The following is a 15,740-nucleotide window of genomic DNA, read 5'->3' as shown; positions in this document are numbered from 1 at the left end:
TTATATGTAGGGCGTACACTGTTTGCTCACACCCATTCCAACCCCCTCATACCTTCCCATCCGACTCCCACCCTACTCACCAAGAAGACAGGAAATTGAGGAGAGTGTGTGATCCTGGTAAACTCTTCTTTAATTAACAGGGATTATAAATGTGTCTGTGTTTTAACAAATTTTAATGGAAAATTATTGTTTAATAAGTCAGTTAATTACCAAAGGACAGGAAATGTTTTACAAAGCAAAAATGATTGTGATTCAATCAGTGCCATTTTTTACTGCATGCTGAAACTTTTAATGTAAATCATTTTGTCCTTAAATGAGCCTGATTTTGCTGTGTGGTCATATTAACTTTAATCAATGTAAAAGTGAAAGTATATTTCATTAATTAATTTAATAAATGATTACCTGTTTTATTAGTGCATTGAGGTTTTACTTAAATGTTAGAGACTGTTTTCAGGTTTGTCAGAATTTAAGGAATAAAGTTGAAGTCTAAGTAGGAAAGTGTGTAAAATCACAACTCTATATATCATGAACCAACACTGTAACCAGGAACAAGTGGCCAGGATAAAAATGCCTTTGCTTTGAAACCATCTCTCTTATTTTGTTGCACAGGGAGATCACGGGAGCCAAAACAGCAGTAAGAAAAATTACTATTTATTTTGCTCTCTGTCCAAAATTGTCACATAAGCTCTGCTAAAATTTATTAGGAAAATCTCCCTTGCAAGGGTATATGGTCACACCGGTGTCCTTCTGACAAAGCTTTGCTACTGTTAACTGCAGCAAAAATGTCACTCACAGATAAATACTGCACCAGCACTTCCCATTTCTAGTGTGCGTGCGTGCGTGCGTGCGTGTGTGTGTGTGTGTGTGTTAGGGCAGTGGAAAGTGAAGCCTTTTCTCATTTTTTTTTCATTTTTTGATCTTTGTGATTTTTATGCTTACTTACCATATGTCATTTGTGTGGTGTCACAAGATTGGTGTTGTGATGGGCTTTTCATATATTCATTTTTTTTATCCCTTAAGCTAGGTTTCAGTGTGGCAAAAAAGAAATAAGATAAAAGTTTTTAAAATACTGTATTTATACTACATTGATAATAAAATAATATATATAATCACTGTTAAATTTCATAACAACCTTTTATCCTTAGAATTAATTTTGATTACTTCACTATTTCAAAGAACTGGATAATGTTAAATTTTTAAGATCTATTTTGTTTGTTTAAATGAATTAAACTACATTTGTTTTTCCATGCAGATTTGAGTTCTGTGAACCTGCATTTGTGGTTGGCAATTGCCTCCAGATAGCATCTGACAGTCATCAGTATGATCGAATTTATTGTGGAGCTGGAGTCCAGAAAGACCATGAAAACTACATGAAAATATTGCTGAAAGTTGGGGGCATTCTAGTCATGCCTATAGAAGATCAGGTAACTTCACTGTTGTTTTGCTTAATGGCAAAAGAAACAAAAACATTAGTTTAAGATGGGAAGTATAACATCAGTAAAGGTACATATGATTTTTAAAGAAGAAATACTCTCTATAGATGTATATACATAGAAAAAAAATGAAATAGACTCTTAATTATTTAACCAAAGCAGATACAGGAAAGATCCCTATACTACTATTAGAAGAGACTTGGTCTTTCACCAAGCTTAGCTGCTATCTGTGAAAAAGTATCCTCCCTTATGCATGGTTTCATATTCCATAGTCTCAGTTACTTGTGGTCAATCATGGTCTCAAAATATTAAATAGAAATTTCCAGAAAGAGATCATTCTTAAGTTTTAAATTGTGCCACATTCTGAGTAGCATGAAGAAATCTTGAACCTTCCCACTCCCGCTTGCCTGGGACATGAATCATCCCTTTGTCCAGCATATTCTCACTGTATACACTACCTACCCTTCAGTCACTTCGTAGCCACTTCAGTTATCAGATGGACTGTGGAGGTATTGCAGTGTCTGTGTTCAACTTATTTTACTTAATAATGGCTCTTGAATGCAAGAGTAGTGATACTGGTGATTTGGAGATGCCAAAGAGAAGCTGTAAAGTACTTCCTTTAAGTGTAAAGGGGAAGGATCTTGACTTAATAAGACATTGTATTACCTCACATTATCAAAGGAGGGTAAGTACAGTATAATAATGTATTTTACAAGAGAGACCACATTTACATAACTCATTACCGTATGTTATAATTGTATTATTGTTAATCTATTACTGTGACTAAATTAAACGTTATCATAGGTATGTATGTATAGGGAAAAAGTAGTGTATGTATGGATTTAATACTGCCTGATTTCAAGCATCCTTGGGGAACATCAGAACACATCCCCTGTGGATAAGGGGGGACTGCTGCATCGCCACGCTGCTCCCTCCATTTTTCTCACCTGGGGGTGTTCAACTGAATGTGATGCTCTCTTCACTAGCTGCTCAATTTCCAATGTTTTTTAAATTATTTGAATCTAATAAAAGAAATCCTTTTTAGGGTTTGGTTTAGATTGCTTATTAACACTATTAAAAAAACAAATTTTAAAATCCTTGTCTAGTACTGCGTGGACTCATTTTAATGTATATTTCAGCTATTTGCCTGCATGTGATTTGGAATTATTAGGTTAAAAAAATGAAACACTAATTTATTTAGGAAATAGGTGGATCTTTCAAAAGCCATTTACTTAAAAAATTCTAAAAATACATTTCAAAAAAAATAACATATATTAACCCAAATCTGAAATGTTTAGGACATTGTGTGTTTTGTATAGTAGAAGATAGATTGACTAAGATGACTGGGACTTAGCATGACATTTTGGAGTTTATGTATCTTTTAGGTCCCTTATTATTTGCATTGTAGTGGATTTTCCCATTAATATGCACTGTGCAAATTTTTTGGTCAGTTATTAAAAAAATAAACTATGAAAACATTTATTGAAAAATGTTCCTGGAAAAATATTTTTACTTGAATGTTTCTGGAGTTGAGACTTCCAGATGAACAAACTTTTTCTGTTTTCCCTTAAAGCTACATTTTCATACATTTAAATTATGGCTTCCAGTTGGTGTCTTATCAAATATTTATTATATACTGTTATAATAAAATATAATAATGATTTTTATACTGTAAATTCAAGATACTAACTTAATCAAGCTATTTATTGGACTAATATTTTTCCAAGGAATTGTGATGAGTGTTTGCTGAGGAGGTATAATTTCTAATCCCTTTATGACTAGTTATATTTAATAATGAAATGTCAAGTTGATGTTAGTATTAGAATTTATATTTTATTACCTTTATGGAAGATCATGAAGTTGACTTATTGGTATAGTAATCAAAACATGACTTAATTAATATAATGCTTTAACCAAACAACTGAACCTATGTTAGACATACAGGATCTGTCCAGAAGATATCCAGCCATGTAATATGAAAAAGATCTATTGAAGAAGATGAAAGATACAAGAAACATTGTACATAGGGCAGTAATACTTCAGTCCCCTTCAAAATAGGCACCTAGGGACCTCACACAGTTCTCTCAGTCACCATCAACTGCCCCATCGTATTTTACTGAATCTCATCAATAGTCTGAAATCTCTTCCCTTTCAAAGGTGATTTTAGTTTTGGAAAAAGCCAGATGTTGGAGGCCGTCAAATCTGGGCTCTAGGGGGGACTAAGTCACTTGGGTGATTTGATGTTTTACCAAAAATCTCTGCACAAGACAGGGTACAGGAGTAGGTGTGTTGTTTTATGGTGAGGCTGGCAGTCACCAGTTGCCCATAGCTGTGGCCTTCTGAATCATCTGGATAGTTTCCATGGAGGAATGTTGAAGCTTAATGCAAAATTTGATGCAGATTCATTGCCCTACTCCATCATTTTGAATGTGATGGTCACACAGTATACATGGTCACTCAATAGTATCTACCACCTCCATTGACTAGTAGAGTGAAGTTGTCATTGCTCATGCATGCACATTCTAGTCCACTCTCCTTGGCTGTCAGGTTACAGCAATGTTATGCAGGCACATTCTCATTATATTAGCAATGACTGGACTTTTTCCAGACATTGTATTTTGGGAGCCAGTGGCAGGTATAGAAACCATTAGACACCAGATGTAATATGCAAAGACTCCTGGCCATATTTAGATACTCCATTTACATTGAAATATCTATCTTTGCCCTGGCTGGTGTGGCTTAGAGGATTGAGCGCTGGCCTGCGAACGAAAGGGTCGCTGGTTCAATTCCCAGTCAAGGGCACATACCTCGGTTGCAGGCCAGGTTCTTGGTTGAGGGGCGCACAAGAGGCAGCCACACATTGATGTTTCTCTCCCTCTCTTTCTCCTTCCCTTCCCCTTTCTTTAGAAATAAATAAATAAAATCTTTAGGGGAATAAAACTATCTTGAACAGCCAATATTTGTGATTCTTTATTATTTCATAGTAAATATTGAAGTGAAAGTAATTTGGTTGCATTTATATAAAGTGGTTATATAGCAGTCATTGGCAATTATTTTGTTAAAATTGTGACTGTAAGGCAATCACATTTATAGAATTAAGCTATTTTGTTTCTTTTTTCCCTCTAAATAGTTAACACAAATTATGCGAACTGGACAAAATACTTGGGAAAGTAAAAATATTCTTGCTGTTTCATTTGCTCCACTTGTGCAGCCAAGTAAGAATGATAATGGCAAACCAGATTCTGTGGGACTCCGTAAGTAACTGTTGGTCTTTTCTAGTTGAACTGTGACTTCAACTCTGATGCTTGGGATTTAATGAACTCTGTAATTATGAAGAATTAAATAGATATGCAGTAATGGATTCAATGAATTTATTCACTTTTTTTTTTTTTGCTAAAGCCCCTACCTTGTACCAGACACTGTTAGTTGCCTTCCTGAAAACATGAAAAGAAGGAGCAAGTCAAACAAATGAATTTATTAATGAGTTGTAAAATTATTAATTATAATATATTAATTTAGTGTCATTATTTTCCATACAGAAGGACAGCAAACACAAAAGCCTTTTATGTAGACTAAAAAGAACTTGGTCATTTGAAGACCAGAAATAAGTTTTAGTTAAAGCTCATTGACCATGCTGTAGAGCAGTGATTTTCAACCAATGTGCTGCAAGAATTTGTAAAGCATGCAATACCTGACTATTTTAGTCAGGGCACTGACCTCTTTTCCCTTAGATGGTCAAATAAAAAAAAAAATGACAAGAGCCAGCACACTCAATAGCCATTTGTTGTGAATGAGCCAAAATGATACCCATTTTTTAATCAGATCAGGAAAAAATATAACATTTTTTGGTATGCTGCAGAATTTTAGTAACTAGTTTTTGTGTGCCATGAGATGAAAAAGGTTGAAAATTGCTGCTCTAGAGGATAGATTATACAAGACTTATACTCGAGGAGTCAGTGTTGATGTGGATAGAGTTGGTGGTTTGAAGGTAGAAAAATAGTGGATTATATAGATGTTGGTGGAGATAAAAGAGGGATACAAAGTTTGACTTGAGCCCTGGCTGGTGTGGCCCAGGAGGTTGAGCACCAACCTACAAACCAGAGGCTCACTGGTTCAATTCCGAGTCAGGGCACGTGCCTGGGGTTGTGGGCCAGGTAGGTCCCCAGTGAGGGGCACATTAGAAGCAACCACATATTGATGTTTCTCTCTCTCTCTCTCTCTCCCCCCATCCCTTCCCCTCTGTCTAAAATAAATGAATAAAACCTTTTAAAAAAAAGTTTGAGTTGAGTAGCTAGTTGAGTGATGGTACCATTTATTGGTGTTTGGAAGACTGGGGTAAAATAGTTTGGGAACTAGGTTTAGGAATATTAGATACTTTATTTTGGCCATGTCTGACTTTTCTATTAGCATTATAAATGAAAGATAGTCAAGTGGGTGTATACGTACTGCACGAAGGAAGTATAAATTGAAAATCCTGAACATAAATATGGCATTTTAAGCTATGAGAATGGATGAGAAAAGTTAGGAGAGAGTGGAGATATAGAGAAGAGGTGTTAAGATTGGACCTGTGTCCACAAAATTCACAGATAAAACAGAGAAAGATGTATTGGCAAAGGAAGGGCCAGAGGGATGGGAGGACATGGTGAGCACAGTGTGTTGAAAACCAAAAAAGAAAAGTATTTCAAATAGGAGGGAATGATCAGCTTGGTAAAGATTACTGAGACCTTGAGAAAGAAGGAGGCACCATTAAGTAAAGTTCTTTACTGTAAATGAACTTTACCATAGTAGACTTACTCTTTAATTTGATTTTTAAATTAACTTACTCCATAGGAATCTGGTTTTACAGAGAGATTCATTTTTATCTTCAGTGTGGATTTTACTGTCTTTAGAGCTATGTGATTTTTGTGGCCCTTTGGGATGGTTTTAAGACTTACATGAAGTAATATTTATAAAGTGCTTGGCATGTAATAATTGCTTAATGAAGAGTAGTGTTGGGAGTTTGAGAGGGTCAGTAAATTACACCTGTTTTTTTCCTGCTCAGGTTCTTACCAATGGAGAGATGGACTTGGGGTTAGATAGCTAAGAATGGAAATGCCAGCTTTATTACCATTCAACGTAGTTGGAAGATATGACTTTGGTCTGCCCCAGATAAATAAGACAGACTTACCCTTTTGGTTAGAGACGTCACTGGCCAAACGTCCACCAAGTGAGCTTACCCTGTAAATAGGTGGGTGAGCAGAGCCCAGTGTTAGTACTTGTGAGTAGACATATCCTAATGGGAAAGGGAAGGGAAAGGATGGAACCATATATGGCCAGCTGCTTCTTACACACTCACAAACTATACAAGCTACTCCTCCTGCCCTGGGGAGGAATGAGTGTGGTGATACAGAGATCTACCCAGCTCCGTGGTGCTACACTCTGGGAGTGGCACTGGCCACAGGGGTCTCTTCCAGGAGAGGGCTTATCAGCATTCTTCTCCAATAGGAGCTGCCAGCGGAGGGGACACACTGAACACACCTTATAGAGTCATGAGATTCATAAATCCTGACACAGTGCTCTTATTTTGATCTAATTTAGAAAGAAATTAGACACTCACTTCTAAAAAAACTTTGAAGTTTTTATAATTCAGAAAGTGTTATCAACTATTTTTTTCAAATATACTTGTTAATTTATTCTACTTACAAAAAGGATTTGAGTCAACCTATACAACAAATTGCATTAAACGATTATATAAGGAAAATTAAAAATAAAATAAGCATGATTAAAAGTAAAGAGAGGATTACCAGAAAGATTCATTCTATTAAAAATATGAAGTTACTCTCCTGGGATGTTAAATTTAAACTTCCTTCCAGTCTAATGAAAAAGAGATACACTTTAGATGTCCTGTAGGACCAAAAGAAACTTCTTTCTTTCTAGCACCAGAATCAAATAACTGTCACTTGTGTGCATATGCATTATACAATTATTTCACTGAAGTCTACCTTTCTTGTTGACTATACACACCCCTCCACATATATATATATGTGTGTACATGTATATGTATAACATACATTACTGTAGTTTATAGACTATACTACAGTTATTGAATACTTAAACTCCTTGATAAAAACAATAGTAACTAAATAAAACTTTGTCCCTCGTGTTTTTCAACATTAGAATTATGGTTTATAACAGTTTTGTGTAAAACCTATCGTAACTGTTTGGAGAGTCATAAAGAGAAGTAATGAAAAAATTCTCTGACACAATTTGGTTTTACAATGGCCTAACCATAAACATAGTGTGCATCATATATGACTCTACTTACATAGTTACCTGTGGATTTCTGCAACTATTCAAGTGGTTTACTTTGTAACTGACACTATTATAACCCTCATTATTTCCCTTTTTATCTGACAGTTTTTCTAGTTTAGTTTCCATTAGAAGAGTGTTGGTTGTAAATGTGGTTTTATGGTAACATTGTATGAATGTATGGATGATGGTATTCTTTAAACAAGCAATTTTTGTTCTCCCTCATTTTTAAGGTTATCAACACAAAGAGATCTAGATAATAGGATCTACTGGTTGGGTTTTTTTTTATTGGCGTTCGTAACTATTCATGTTAAAGTAGGAATAAATTTGATGGAAAAGGATAAAATGGGGGAAGAGTGTAAATTTAAAAAACAAGTCCATCATACCTCTGAAATATTTTTGGGTAAAATGGCCTGTCTGAATTTTTTATCAAAATAATCAGGGTGGGGATGGGAAGAGGAAATGGGAATTTTGATGAAGTAAGATCAGCCATAAAAGATAGTTGTTGAAGGTGATTGGCAGGCCTGTGGGGTTCATTATACTATTGCCTCTCTTTTTATGTATACTCAAAAGTCTAAAATAGGAAAAAAAGTCAGCTACCAAGAGCAACTTATAAAAATGAGTCAAATTATCAGTTTAAAAAATATAAAAAACTTCATATAGTAATGTTCACAAAATGAAAAAATGAAAATTATTTGTTGAAGTTTAATAAGAGGTACGGAGAATAAGTACAAATTTTCGTTTTGTTTAAATAGCTCTGGCCCTGAGTGGTGTGGCTCAGGTAGTCAGCACACTGTCCTATAGCCAAAGGGTTAAGGGTTTGATTCCCAGTGAGGACACATACCCTACATTGTGGGTTTGGTCCCCCATCCAGGCATGTACAATCCCCAGTCTGGGCACAAATGGGAGGCAACGAATTAGTGCTTTTCTCTAGCATTGATGTTTCTCTCTCCCTCCCTCTGTCCCTTCCCCTCTTTCCAAAAAGCAATGAAAAAATGTCCTCGGGTGAGATTAAAAGTAAGTAAATAAATAAGTAAATAGCTTTCTGTTCAGAGGACATTTCATAATTATAGGGAGTTAAGTTATAAAAGAATGTTAGTGCAAACAGAAAAACCTAAAAAAATACACATGCAAATCCTTTACCAAGTGTATTTTATAGCTGTGAAATTGCTCATATGAAGTTACTAAAATGTAGTTATATAACTGTTCCTCAGAGTCATCACTGATTTTTATTCAACTTAAAGTCATACACACACACACACACACACACACACACACACACACACACACACACTTTTTGGTATAAGACATTCTATGAATAAGGATACACTACTTAAAGTTTGGGGCAGGCCTGTTAGAAGAGATAAAGGAAAAAATGGTATACCAACCAACTAAAGGAAAACCCTATTTTCTCTTTATACCACCCACCAATCATTCTGCACTCGAGATATGCATAATTTTCCACATTGAGCAATTCTCCAATTCTTTGTGGATACCAACAGGGTATCCTTATGATCTGTTTCAGTTCTGGCAGTAACCAGTGTTAGTACAGACCCCACAGGATTTTAAGGGGTCTGTCACACAACATTTTCCTTTCCCTCCTCCAGTTTCAAACACCAATTGCAAGTCCAGATTGTCACCTGTGTTTCTGACAGCCTGGTTATAAATTAGAGGTTCCCATGACCCCCTCCTAGAGTTTGATAATTTGTTAGAGTGGCTCACAGAGCCCAGAAAAACAGTTTGCTTACTAGACTACTGGTTTATTGTAAAAAGATCTGACTCAAGAACAGCCAGATGGAATTGATGCATATTTGCAAGGTACATGAGAATGACTTCGTTCATGGCCAGAAGGGGCCAGAATGACTCAAGGCTTTATGCCTTCTCAGAGTACGCCGCCCTCCTGGCACCTCCACGTGTTCATCAGCCCAGAAGCTTTCTACATGGTTGGTTTCCCCTGGCAACGAGCCCAGCATTCTTAGGGGTTTATCAAAAGGCACCTTACAAAATGTAAACTCAGGCGGAACTTTATATGAACAACAAAAAAAGATCTTTTTCACCTCTATGATCTTATCATTTAGGAAATTTCAGTTGTTTTAGGAGTTCTAAACTCCTAAATGGGACAGGAATGGGACGCTAAATGTACAATTCTTATAAATCACAGTATCACAAGGGACAAAACAACTTTATAAGTTATGTCACTATACCATTTTGAGTTATAAGTGAAAAGTACAAAAAGTAATTGGTTTTTTGGGTTTGACCTAAATAAAATGCTTTATTCAGTCTTTGTTTACCAATGAAAATGAAAGTGCTGACTGCTAGGTTCTTAAAAAGTCTGTATAGGGAATGTCTTTTGGGAAACAAGTAGAGAGTACATGTGTATATTAGAGATAACCTTAATTGTGATTATAGAGTGAATTCAAAATGAGATTTTATAGCACTCAAGATGAGTATTGTTTGTTTCATTAAATCTTTATAACTGGAAGCTTTAGAAACAAAGGAGTGTCAAATGGTAGGAAATATTGGGGATTTTTGCATAGGTAGAGTTGAAAGTTATCTAAAAGTTGTATCATTCAAAAGAACTTGGAGATGAAGCACATGTGGGTGCTATTTCAGCACTTCTGAGTTTTAGAAATTGTTAAAGTCTGAATCCTTTTCCACTCAGGGTCTAGTTGGTTCTTTATGAAGTTCAGGCATTCTGACAATTTAGGATTGAAAGGTTCATCATTCTAAGAGTGTCCCTGGAATAGCAGCCAGTGTTGGCAGAGGAAGAACATAATTAAGGTGTCAAAAGAGAACATCAGTAGTAATGTGAGAGAGGTTGAAGAGTGAAGACCAGCTGGGAAGACTAATTATAGCTTCTATGTTTTAGCTCCTCTATAGTGTCCAAAACTCAGAGGTTTTTTTCCACTCTCACCTGCTGCAAAGCTCACTCGAGCTTATGCCTTTCTTCTCTGTTTATACAATCGCTTGGGTGCTCTCTGGTCATTGCCTGTCATTGTGGCTGATGACTCCTAGATTTCTTTCTTCAGTCCTGACCTTCCCCCTGAATCCTGGAGTCATTTTTTTTTTCCTTATTTTTTTTTTACTATATTTTTTCCCTTTACCATTTAGTCCCCTTATACTCATCTCCCCCTCGCAATCACCATGAATCCTTTTTCCTCATTCCCTCTACTCCCTACCCCCTCCTTAGATGTCATCCTGCTCTTTATCTATGAATCTCTTTCTATTTTGCTCGTTAGTTCAATTTGTTCGTTAGAGTCCACATATGAATGAAATCATATAGTATTAGTCTTTCTCTGGCTGGCTTATTTCACTTAGCACAATGTTCTCCAGATCCATCCATGCTGAGTAGTATTCCATGGTGTAAATGCCCCATAGTCGTTTTATCAATTCACCTACTGATGGACATTTGGGCTGCTTCCATATCTTGGTGATCGTAAATAATGCTGCAATGAACAAAGGGGTGCTATGCCTCTTTGAATTAGTGGTGATAGGAAAGGAGTGTAGACTTTGCAGTCAAATGCTTGCATTCAGGTTCTAACTCTGTCACTTACGATCTCCGTGAGCAAGTTATTTAACCTTTCTCCTCTACTTCACTTTTCTCTCTTAGCCTTGAGTTATTGCATATAAAACATTGAAATGGTGACTGGTATGTCATTGTTGTTCCTATTCTGAAATTTCCATTTTGGATTTCAGATTTAACAAGAAAACAAAACAAATCTTTTATTTTCTTCCCAAATTATTCTTTCTCTTTGTTATGTTGGTAACTGACATTAGCATCTGTTAGTTGGTTGGGCAGAAACTCCCACAACCAGTCCCTGTTCATCCTATGTTCAAAATATATTCTAAATTTGTCCACTTCTCCATCTTTATTGCCACCCTCTCCCACTCCCATCTCCACTGAAGTGTGGTCACATTTCACTGGATCATTGGAGTGTTCCCGCTGACCTTCTGCTCCCTCTCTCTACAGTCCACTCTACAGAGGAGCCATAGTGTCATTTTCATTACAGTATAACTTTTGCCTTCTTAAAACCCTTCAATAGCTATGTGGCAAATACACTGAGCATTCTTTACCAAGGCCTACAAGACCATGCATGATCATATCTCTTTTTTCTTCCTGCTCCAAACTTTATCTACACTAGCATTTTTTTTTTCAGCTCTTTGAACATGCTAAGCTCATTTACCTTTTAGTGCTTTGACACTCCCTTTGCCCTAAGATACTTACATGGCTCTTTCTCATGTCATTTGGATCCTAGCTCAGACATGACTTCCTCAGGGCACTATTTGGACTACTCAGTCAGAAGTAGCTATACCTCCATATTACTTTCTATGTCATTGGTGTTTTTTTCATATTTCCTAGGTTTTGTTTTTAATAATTGTTTTTAATCTACCCCCCCAAATATATAATCTCCGTAAGACCAGAAAGTTTCTTAGTCTAAGTCATCCTCTCTATGCGTTAAATAAATGAATTCTTTACCAGTACCCGGCATGTATTTTAATGTATAGTTATTATACAAATATTAAGTAACTTGATGAATAATTTTGGGAGGTAGGGAGAGTAGGTGGTATTTTACACATTTTAATATATAAGGGAGCATATTTCATATCTGTTGTTACTTAACCATGTTGAAAAAATTAATCATTAGCAAAAATAGGACTTGAACTCAAAGATGTTATGTTGTTTCAGTTTCTACCTCATATAGTCGGTGGCAGGTCCAAACAGGAAGGAAGAAAAAAGGGTTTCTAGCTAAACATACCCGATATGGCTGCGTGGAATTCTTTTTCACTTCAGGTTTCAGTAGAGAGTTAAAAAAAGACAATTGTAAGAATTTTTTTTATTCACATATAAAATAGATATGTGCTAAGGGATCTTTGAATCAGTCTAAGATGTCTCCTACCCTTGGGTTTTTTTTTTTAAATCTGCTATTACTGGGTGTGTCCAGTTGGTGATTGGGCATAGGCCAGGGCACAAGGGTGTGGTGTGAAGAACACAGGAAGCACACTGTGAGCATGTATAGGATGACGTACTATGGAAGGCTGGTCCTACAGGGCTCCTTGGAGGTGGGGGGGGGCACAGAGAGGAAATTCCAGAAGCCCCTCCCCTTCTAGAGCTCACAGAGTGATGACAAAGACAGACCGTATACAAATAACTAAACATGTCAGGATTTCAAATGTTATAGCAAAAAGGTTTGGAAGGGAGGCATTGAGAAAAGAGAACCAGAAGTAAAGAAATGAAAAACGAATGGTGAAGATTTTTAATGCTCTTCAACTAATGCTGAGGAAGATTGTCTTTTGTTTAGGTATTTAAGAAGGATCCTTGATAATAGTTTTATTTCTACAGGAATGGAAACTAGGAGAAGTGAATTTTAGGTGGGGACTAGAGAATATATTTATGTATAAGGCTTTGGTTTGGAACAGACTTCAAAGAAGTCTGGTTCTAGGGCTTATGCATTTATAGATGCATAGGAGATGGTAATGAAGCAGAAAGGATATGTTCCAACTCTGATACATTTGATGGAAGTAAACATCAATAACTTAAAGAAATCTTTAGTGTTTCTTTGCGTTATTAAGTGTTTCTTTACGGCATTTCTGGCGGCCTTTTCCATATGAACCAGTTTTAATTGATTTACAGAAAGATAGAAATTGTGTGTGTGTGTACGTGCACACCAGCTTTAGAGTTTATACTTGTGCATCTGTTCAAATTTTTCTTTATTTGGGTTTTTTAAATAGATTTATTTCAACATAAAAAATATAAAATGCATGTAGGATAAAATCTTTCTACTATTGTCTCCTAACTAGTTAATTCTCATGTAATCTGTTTATAAGTTCTTATTTTTCCCTTCCAAAGAATTTTTATGGTGATAAAAAGCGTCACACACAAATCTACACATATAAACCTCTGCACTGTCCACTGTCCTCAGTTCTTAGAATGGTGCTTGGCATAGTAAACACCTTGAAATCTCTGTTAGTTTGGCAGTCAGAGTTTTTATACTTACTCTTTTCTAACATTCCTAGGAAACACATGTTTTGTTATGTGAAGAAATTAATAATACGTTTTTCTTTTTATGTTTTTGTGTGTGTGTGTGTGTGTGTTTATAGCCCCCTGTGCTGTAAGGAATCTGCAGGACTTGGCTCGTATTTACATTCGGCGCACCCTTAGAAATTTCATAAATGATGAGATGCAAGCCAAGGGGATTCCTCAGAGGGCTCCACCCAAAAGGAAAAGAAAGAGAGTTAAACAGAGAATTAACACTTACGTATTTGTGGGTAATCAGCTTATTCCTCAGCCTCTAGACAGTGAGGAGGATGAAAAAATGGAAGAAGATAACAAAGAAGAGGAAGAGAAAGATCACAGCGAAGCCATGAAGCCCGAGGAGCCACCTCAGAATTTACTGAGAGAAAAAATCATGAAGCTCCCCCTCCCTGAATCTTTAAAAGCTTACTTGACATATTTTAGAGATAAATAACTTAAATCACAAAGAAAGAATGCCTACTGATAATTCCTTTAGTCTTGAAAGTGTAGCTTTCGTTAGAAGTTAAATGAGAGAGAAATCTTTCATCAGAGTGAATTATAGTGGGGAAAAAAGTGTAACTTGTTTCTGTCTTAGTAATAAAAATGATGTATTCGGTGATTAAAAAGAATCCCTTTTATAAAATATATTTTTCTTTAAATCTTGGAAAAATTGTTGTTTTAACTCAGAGTGACTTCAAGAGTGGAATGCAACAATAGTCAAGGCTTTGTGTACTGTAAATCTTTTTCTGATTCCTTAAGATTTGTAGTAGTGAGAGTTAGACTTAATTTTATATAAGGTTAAATAATTGTTAAGCATATATAATCATATTTGAACTGCAGTTGTTTGCCTTTCCTCTATGAACACTTTCTTATCTAATAAAGAAATTAAATGCTTTGTAGACCTACTTACCTTACTTTTTTTGCATTCACTGTTGCTGAGTTACAATAGATGTATTCCAGGCAGATTATGAGTGCAATAACAATACAGATACTGAATAATTTAGCTTTAAAAAAAGTTCCATGGAATTCAACAGCACTGCTACTTTTGCTTTTGAATCTATTGCCAAAAGACATGGGGAAAATACCTGCTTCTCTCATAGAGATTTTAAGAGCACACATCAAGTGAATATTAAAGTAAAAAGTATATGCTTAATACAATTCTTAATTTGTATGGACCCTTTACATTTTCAGTATTTAAAAATAATGAAGTTATATTACTCTCTGGAGTTTTAGAAGATAGTATACTTAGGATTGTTGTTTCTATAGTCCACTGCATAAAATATTTGATTTATGAAAATCCATCATTCTATATGACTGTTGATAGCACAGTGAGTGAATGAATAGGCATGAGTGATGGCCACTTCTGGACCATGCTCTGCAGCAGGAGCAAAGTAGATTTGGTCTGCTGGTGCACTTTAGCAAATGGAACTTCTAGTTCATCTGCGTATTTACCTTTGACTGAGCTAGACTACATCTGCTTTGAGATTTATTTTCATAGTATAAGAAATATTCACAGGAATTGTATGTAGACACCTCTTGCTTTGAAAAATCTAGTTCAGAATCATAGTGTAATCTTTGGGACCTACATTGTGCTCACTGAATTTCTTCCCATTGTCTATTGTTTCTTTCGGTAAAATTATGATTTTCATATTTTGCTTAATGTCACATAATAGACTATCATTTGAATGTTAATTTTAGCTTCTCAGTGATAGTACAGGCAGTAAATGCCATTTTTAGTGTCTTTTCATCATACTGGGGCCTGAAAACAGTCATTCCTTATTAAGAAAGCATATAATGTAACATATTTAATAATTAATGTTACAGGGATTATGTATTTTTTAAAAGGAAAAGTTTGAGAGTATCGCTGTTCCCACTATTATCACTGTTAATAGTTGATCAAATATGCTTAAGGAAACCCAATCAGTGTATAGTGAAAGGTTTATGATCTCTGCAAATATTCAACTATTAGTAAAACATAGATGTTTCCAAAAATCCAGTTCTGGTAA

The 15,740-nt window shown here is 35.6% G+C and overlaps 1 protein-coding gene across 1 annotated transcript in view; it reads left to right on the top strand.

The window, feature by feature from the left end:
- Positions 1 to 14,938, top strand: part of PCMTD1 (protein-L-isoaspartate (D-aspartate) O-methyltransferase domain containing 1) — a 74,216-nt gene extending 59,278 nt beyond the window's left edge. The window contains exons 4-6 of the mRNA XM_054595128.1: positions 1,253 to 1,424; positions 4,564 to 4,687; positions 13,821 to 14,938. Of these exons, the coding sequence (XP_054451103.1) occupies positions 1,253 to 1,424; positions 4,564 to 4,687; positions 13,821 to 14,188 (664 nt within the window). The 3' untranslated portion in view covers positions 14,189 to 14,938. The remainder of the gene's footprint in view (positions 1 to 1,252; positions 1,425 to 4,563; positions 4,688 to 13,820) is intronic.
- The last annotated feature ends 802 nt before the right edge of the window (positions 14,939 to 15,740 follow it).

Source organism: Pteronotus mesoamericanus, unplaced genomic scaffold (assembly GCF_021234165.1).
Source record: "Pteronotus mesoamericanus isolate MK-2021 breed Mesoamerican mustached bat unplaced genomic scaffold, CSHL_Meso_final scaffold_54, whole genome shotgun sequence".
Classification (NCBI taxonomy): domain Eukaryota; kingdom Metazoa; phylum Chordata; class Mammalia; order Chiroptera; family Mormoopidae; genus Pteronotus; species Pteronotus mesoamericanus.
The sequence above is the reverse complement of the archived record's forward strand: the minus strand, read 5'-3'. Positions and strand labels throughout refer to the sequence as shown.